Here is an 8,310-nt window from a genome sequence, read left to right as displayed (position 1 = left end):
GAAACCCAAGGAGGGCTCACTATGAGTCGGTTCCAACTCCACGGCAGTGAATTTGGTTTTGGTTTATAGTCTAGCTTAATGCCAACACTCACCATCTTTACGCATAGAATGTTTATATGCGTTAACCACTGTGCCACCAGAGCTCCTTTTCTAAAAAGGATATATTGTATTACAGCAAGCCTAATACTTTTATAGGCGCCCTGGTGGCATGGTGGTTAAGTGCTCTACTGCTAATTGAAAAGCCAATGGTTCAAATCCCCCAGCAGCTCCACCGGAGGAAGATGTGGCAGTCTGCTTCTGTCACAGCCTTGGAAACCACACGAGCAGCTCTACTCTGTTCTACAGGGTGGATGTGAATGGGAATTGACTTGACTGCAGTGGGGTGGGCTTTAGCACAACACTATTTTAAAATGAGTCTGAAGAATTAGTATGAATTTGAGAATTGGAAATCTCTGTATCTCAGGATTTATTATACCCCCAATCATATGAGAAAAATGTTGATTAATAAACAAGAAAAAGTCAGTAATTATTCTAACAGCAGCCAAAACTTTTTGAGAATGAAGAAATATCATGGAAAGCCTTCTCCAATGGTACCATACTGAAAAATTTCAGATATAAAAAAGCTCCCATTATTATGGAGCATGTTATCCTGCACCAAATTTCATATTCATCCTTGCACAATATAATATCATTTGGTAATGATATAGAAAAACTTAATATATTTTTAAAGATATCGAATTTACAGTAGAAAAAATAAAGATCTATGTTAAAAAGTCACCATTTAATGCCAGGCTCTTACTAAATATAATGCTCTGTTTAGGGAAACAGAATTATCCATAATGGACCATGTAATCCTATTTTAAATTCTTACTAAGAAAAATCTTTTAGGAAAATGGTTAGTTTTGAAAATATTAATTGGACCTTAAAATCTAATCTTTCCATTAAAAAATGTTAGGAAAAAAAGAGTATTTTATCTGGGATCTTTTTAAGGTCTGAATATTTCACGGAACAGGAATAGAAACATTTTGAGAACCTATTAGTATGTGGATTTAACGAGTAAGCTAACACAAAAAGTTATAATCATAGAAGTTCATATATTTCACTAACATGAAATCCCTAAGGATGCAATGACTCTTTTTTAATCTAGTTCTGAGAGGAAAAGGCTACAGGACTCTATTGACTAGACTTGCCCTGGACAGGAGTACTTCCCCATGACCACTTCTGCTCTGGGCATTCATGTCTTCCTCTATAAAAGCAGAACCTATTCCACAGACATTGGCTACACCCCCTTGCGAGTCTGACTAAAGCTTTCAAGTTTGGCACTGAGGCAAGAACTCCCACTAATACAGCAGCCTCAACTCCTTTCTACTGGCATCTACTGAATACAAGGAAATAATATAAGGGAAAAAATGCATTCAGCTTAAAAATACCAAATGATGCTTTTTTCATGAATCAAACATAGAATATACAAGAAATAAGTTTTGTTAAAATGATTCTCTATGACTAGAAAAAATTCCAGACATGAATAGAGGTATGGGCAGAACCTGTAAACTTTATGAGTGTTGAGGAGGTTGTTCAAACAACCTCAAACAATGACCACTAGCCCACTTACCATCACACTTCTCCAGGATCTGAACTGTATCTCCAATTTCCAAAGAGAGGCCATATGGGACAGTTCCTCGAAAACTGGCAATAACTGTAAGAAATGATACAGAATATAGGATAAGAATCACATCAGCCACACTGATTATTATCAACTACTATTAACTAGGAAAAATGAACGTGAATAGGAAGTACACTTTGTAAGCTAGAGCCTGTTGTCACATTGTAATTTTATGTATTTCTGAGAGAGTCAATCTTTCCTATACTTTATCAGTATCTTGGTCCAATGAGTATTACAAATATGTATTCCAAAGCTGTGGAATTTACCAAAATATGAGACAAAATGTGAAGAATGACCCAGTGATATATATATAAACAAAGGCATGGGCTGAAAAGCTCTGAGAGATGAGGACTGTATCTACCACGTGCACAGCTATAGTAACTCCCCATGTAGGTGCCTGGTTCACAACAGTTACTCAATAAACGTGTGTGCAATTATAAATGAGGAACACATTTCTTATTGGTTATTATGCATGGTTTATCTTTTTTTGACAAACTGCCTGAAAAACCAAAAATACCAAATTCACTGTCATTGAGTCGATTCTGACTCACAGCAACTTCCATTGGGTTTCAAAGGCTGTAAATCTTTGCAGAAGCAGATTACCTCATCTTTCTTCCATGGAGCAGCTGGTGGTTTTGAACCACTGACCTTCTGTTTAGCAGGTAATGCCTTAAGCACTATACCACCAGAGCTTCTTATACTGCCATAAGAAGACTTCAGTAGACTCTAAGTCCTCAAAAAATAGGGACTGTGTCTATGTTTTCACTACTATGTCCCCAGGGCCAAGCACAGTATATGGCACAAGAGCAGTCTTCTTATAAAGCAGCCAATGGTGAGATTTTATTTAATGACTAGACTCTCAGTGCCTAAAGCACTTGACTGCTAACCAGAAGGATGGTGGTTCAAACCCACCAGCCACTCCTCGGAAGGAAGGTTGGGCAATCTACTTCCATAGTGATAATGCCTCGGAAACCCAAAGAGGGGTGGCTATGAGTCGTGTCCAACTCGACAGCACACAACAACAACAACAGACTCTCCCTAAAGCTACGCATATAACTGTTATGACAATTTCCGCCTTCCTTTACTTTCATACCATTTGGAATTAGGTTTAGCATTTGTCCCTACCTAATGGTTATAGGGAAGCTCTGGTAGCATAGTGCCTAAGGCACTTGACTGCTTACCAGAAGGCTGGTGGTTCAAACCCACCAGCCACTCCTTGGAAGGAAGCTTGGGTAATCTACTTCCATAGTGATATTGCCTCGGAAACCCAAGGAGGGGTCACTATGAGTTAGGTCCTACTTGATGGCAGTGTGTTTGGTTTTGTTTTGGGGTTAATGGTTATAGACTGATTGGTTTCAGAAACATTTTTTTAAGGGCTGGGCAGAACTTGGATTTAATACCAGAAAATATGCATAAATCAGTCATCCTTTGGCAGCTCAAAAGAATTTATGGTAAGAACAAAGCACAGTGATTCTCCCCTTTATAGTTAACACTTGAGTCATTAAGGACACAAAAATGGAGAGGTACCTGGGTAGCACAAAGAGTTAAGTGCTTGGTCATTAGCAGAAAGGATGGCACTTTGAACCCACCCAGAAGAACCCACTCAGAAGAAGATAGACCTGGCGATTTGCTTCTCAAAGGCCACAGCCTTGAAAACCTGTGGGGTAGTTCTACTCTGCACACATGGGGTTGACACGGGGTCGCCATGAGTTAGCACTGACTTGACGCAATCACCATCACCAACAACAAAGATAATGTACCTCAACATACACAAAATATAAACGCTATCTGACTCAGAGTGACCCATGGGGTTTCTGAGGCTGTAAATCTTTAGGGGTGTAGACTGCCTCATCTTCCCATGCAGCAGCTGGTGAGTTTGAACTGCTGAGCTTCTGGTTAGCAGCCAAAGCCTTATCTGTTATGCCACCAGAGCCCTTTATTAAATACTATGTAGTGCCTAAGGCATCTGACTGCTAACCAGAAGGCTGGCGGTTCAAACCTACCAGCCACTCCTCAGAAGGAAGATTGGGCAATCTACTTCTGTAGAGATAAAACCTTGGAAACCCAAGGAGGGGTCGCTATGAGTCGGAATCGACTCAATGGCAGTGAGCTTGGTTTTTGGTTTACGCTGAAATCAACTTGCAATTGATATCAAAAGAAAATGATAGGAAATGGTTTAACTACATGCTTTTTAAAAGCCCAGAATTTCAGAAGTGAATTTTATAATGTTGTTGCTGATAGTGACAGTTGGGTTGTAGAGACACAACCCAAAGTACAAAAGTAAGTTATTGCTACTGTTGAAAATATATTCTAAAAGCTTAGAGGAGCACATGAATCTGTCAAAAATCAAAATGTGCCAATAAATAATGGGCTGTTAGAGAAGTCAAAAGCGCTTTTATGATCTCAAAACAAAATTATCATGAGAGATCAAAACAGAGGACAGAAAACATAACCCAAAGTGCATCAGATAGATGAAAATAACTACAGAGTAACCTGTTTAGAAAATTTTAGAAAAGCACTAATTTATGATGTCATTGTCTAACTATAACCATAAATACCATATGGCCTCATACTGATATGCTACAAAATGCTTGCTTGGAAAATAATAAAGAGTCTGTATACAGTAATAGATTACTTCATATAACCTTCAGGGATCTCTCTGATAAGGGATCAACAAGTGAATAGACGATAGATTAATTACACTTTAAAAGATTTCAAAACAAGCTTGTACCCATAACTGCCTTTCTACTGTCATAAAATTACCTTAACCTCACACAAACTTTGTGGTTCAACACTACACTACTGATGTCTCCAGTAGAGTTCCAAGTGCCTGGACCTCCCAGTGCTGTTCTACATGAAACTCTTACCCCACACAGAACACTCAAACTCCCAAGGCTCCCATGAATCCCTCCTTCACTGCCACATGCCCACTCTTTCCCCTCATCACCTTCTTGAACACAGCAGTGTCACTCACAATTTCCCTTCTTCACCCTCTCTCTTGCCTTACACCCCTTCTAATCCAGCCTCCTCTGTTTTGTGTCACTGTTCTCACTAAGCTCACCACATCCACATTCCCTTTCAGGGATCTATACTCTCTGGAATCTTCTACTAGTTCTCTCATATCCTCCCAGCCTTCTCTGGACCTTCTTTCTTGGTCATCCTTTTAAATGTTGGTGTCATCCAAGGTTCTAGCCAAGTATAAAGGTTGGAGTGTAGGAAAAGGCACTGAACCTGGTTGGCATCATGAGACGTGAGTTTGAACCCTTACCCCTTATTAGCAGTGTGGCCTTGGTCAAGACACTAACCTCTCAGAATTTCCATTATCTCACTGGGCAAACACAGGTAACAATCAAGACTGCAAAACTTAGTGGTGGATTAAATAGGCATTTAATCCTTTTTCTCCACGTACAGCCTCCCTAAATAGAGAAATATTTTCTATTGTGTTGAATGACAGTACTGACCATCAATTGTATGAGCCAAAAACCTAGGGCTCATCTATATAGTCCCTCCTCCATGTATTTAATCCATCACTACATCACAGTGATCATATTTTCTACCTTGAATTCATTCTCTTCTCACCATCTCCACTGCTGTCACCACCCATGCCTTCTGTCTGCCCTTCTCTAGCAGTTTCCTAATAGGTCTATGCTCCTATCTCACGTTCTTCACCAATCCATTACCCACACAACAGTTTGAGAGGTCCTTTCAACATGTACATCTGATATGTCATCCTCCTGCTTAAATAGGTTAAAGCTCTGAGAATAATACAAAAATCACTATCTGTAAGCCTCTGCCCTCTTCTCTGGCCTTACCCTGAATCTCCCAAACCCTACTTTTTGTATTCCAGCCACAATGGCCTTCTTTTAATATCTTCCTTGCTATGTTCTCTCCCACACAGGACTTTGTCTATGATTGTACCACTGAATGGAATACTCTTCCTTCCTCTCCTCACCAAGTTAAATCATATTCATCCTACAGATAAGGCTGTTGTCACTTCCTCAAAGAAACTTTCCTTAATGTCTCTCTCCATGATACACACTCATAGTGCCATACAGTACTTACATAGACCATTTACTTTTTGATTGATGCCTGTTTCAGCAGACTAAGTTCCATGAAGGTAAGGACTGTGTTGGTCTTACCTGGATACCTGATTCAGCACTGAGCCTGGCACAAAGCATAAGCCCAACAATTAATCACTAAGTGAATGAATGAGGGCATGGCCAATACTGTTAGATGTTCTTGTCTTAAACAGTTGGGCTGCTTTATGATTGGTAATACTATTTTAAGAGGGTCCTCAAAATTCTAAGAATTAAACTGTATCACCCATGAAAACTCATTCCTTCATAGAAGCTGGTAAGGTTAAGAACCATACAAACTGTCATCACAGTTTTAAAAAGCTCAAAGATTGGCCCTTTAGAAGATTCTCTAACTCTACCCCTTCCTTCTCTCATTCTTGGGTCTATACAGAATCAATGACTGGGCTCCAAGGGTACTTTGACCATGCCATATGGAGAGTAAGTTATCACTTCAAGCACTTTATTTACCTGTGTCTTTCTATTTGAGATGTTTCTAACTCATCTTTAAAGACCCAGTGTGTGCCTAAGTACACAAATGGAGAATGAAAAAAAAAAGTGAAGTGAATGAGAGATTGAAGCCACTGAGAAATGGTAACTCCAATTTCAATAGATACAGAGAGTGTTAAGGGTACTTCTCATAACTAATAAATGATACACAGTAAGTATTAACTTGTAGATCTTAATGGAGAATACCACTTTCTAGGATGTAGTTCAAGGCATGACTATGATCTCCACCCTCTAAAATGGCAAGCCACTCTGTCTTTGCATTGCACAAGCCACTCTCTATTTCTGCATTCAGTACCTTGCTGTGTACTGAACTCATGAATAGATGGATGAATGGTATACTCAAGGAAGATGTTTAGGTTTCAAATTATGAATGACAAAGTTGAAAGAGAAAGACAGTTCTAGGCAACAGTGCAAGTATTTTTAAAACATGACATGCTCATGTTTATTAGTGATAGCTGTAACATCGTAAACTAAGGAAAACTGGTTTAGAAGAGCAAAGATTCAGAGATAACATATGCATTAATTAATACAATCTGTATTTCCATCTCTTGTGTGTAAACCACATATTATTTTTAGATTCTACTTTGAAGACAATATTTCAATTACATGCCTTTAAGTTCCTCCAAGTGGTCTTGCAGGACACAAGTCTAGAGTTGAAAATTTATTTTGCCCTTAGTTACTATAAAGTTGCCACTTATTAATATAAAACTCCTAATGGTACATCTTCCAAGAACATTTTTTTCCTAATAATATTGGGTTTTATTAAATATGATTTTACAGTATCTTGATCCCTTGGTTTCTTTTTCTGTTTGTTTTCTCGTAAATTGCTACAAAAAAGGTCACAGAGAATGAAGCCTTACTAGAACTGGGAATACAATGGTCCAAAACAATTATTTTAGTCATTAAAGCCCTGAGAGTATTCTGGTGCCATGGTGCCTAAGACACTTGACTGCTAACCAGAAGGCTGGCAGTTCAAACCCACCAGACACTTCTCAGAAGAAAAGTTGGGCAATCTACTTCCATAGTGATACTGCCTCCAAAACCCAAGGAGGGGTCACTATGAGTCGGAATCGACTCAACAGCAGTGACTTTGGTTTTTTTTTTTTTAAAAAAAACACTACCACATAGTGTGTTCATCCCTGCTCATTTACTACTATGTACAACATTTATTTGGATTAATAAACATTATATATACCTAGTTTAATTTCAAGTCCTTAAAAAATAGTATATAAGCTGAAAGTATTAAATTTACAGCATATTTGTCCTGAAAAGCATGCCCTAAACAACTGCCTATTATCATTTACAATGTCATTACTTTATATAATGATCAGTTCATTACCTTTTGATGGCTTATTCAAAATTAAATAGCTATGAGGAATACTGTCAAATACAACTCCTAAATATTATCTATGTAGATGGTAAAAAGAAAGCAAAATAAGGGCTGGAAAGTCATTTCTTACTTTCAATAATATTTGCTCATGCAAAGAACAAATTCATAATCTGAAACTTTTAAATTTAGTACAGTGACATTTAATAACAGGGTTCTGTGACTTTTGAAACTGAAAATAGAAAAGATTTATAAAAAACTATTCTAAGTCAATCATGTAACCCAAAATTTCAGACAATAATATATTCTTTATTATCATTGTCAAAATAATATTTACAATGATTCTACTTGCCACAATTCAATTTGAGTCTGGCCAATGCTGCCCTTGCCCTTTTGGGGCTGACAATATAAGATGAATGGAGCATCATGTAGGAAAAAATAATGAAAATGCTTTGTCCCTCATGACAGAAAAGAACAAGGTCATCCCTCAAAGTCAAAAAAGACAATTTGGCTTCATCTTTCTGACAAAAGGATCTCCAACTCATGAACAAGTTGTGGTCTGAAAGGTCACTTGTGAGCTGACACAACATGCAACATGATGCTATTATTCTCAAATTCTGAGCCTGTCTCACAAAATCTTTTTTAATAGAAAAACAAAACTGGTATTTATTCAAAATAAAAATAGTTGTAACATTTTGAATACTTGGGTTTGAAGCAAAGAAGTGACAACTAGAATG

At 37.9% G+C, this 8,310-nt stretch overlaps 1 protein-coding gene across 1 annotated transcript in view; it reads right to left on the bottom strand.

Moving 5' to 3' along the window:
• DOCK4 (dedicator of cytokinesis 4) overlaps positions 1–5,267 on the bottom strand; it is a 353,512-nt gene extending 348,245 nt beyond the window's left edge. Inside the window, exons 1-2 of the mRNA XM_007945030.1 lie at positions 5,243–5,267; positions 1,613–1,696 (exon numbers count right to left, since the gene is read on the bottom strand). Of these exons, the coding sequence (XP_007943221.1) occupies positions 1,613–1,696; positions 5,243–5,267 (109 nt within the window). The remainder of the gene's footprint in view (positions 1–1,612; positions 1,697–5,242) is intronic.
• Positions 5,268–8,310: the final 3,043 nt, after the last annotated feature.

Source organism: Orycteropus afer, unplaced genomic scaffold, assembly GCF_000298275.1.
Source record: "Orycteropus afer afer isolate SDZICR_OR568_19922 unplaced genomic scaffold, OryAfe1.0 scaffold00007, whole genome shotgun sequence".
Classification (NCBI taxonomy): Eukaryota; Metazoa; Chordata; class Mammalia; order Tubulidentata; family Orycteropodidae; genus Orycteropus; species Orycteropus afer.
The sequence above is the reverse complement of the archived record's forward strand: the minus strand, read 5'-3'. Positions and strand labels throughout refer to the sequence as shown.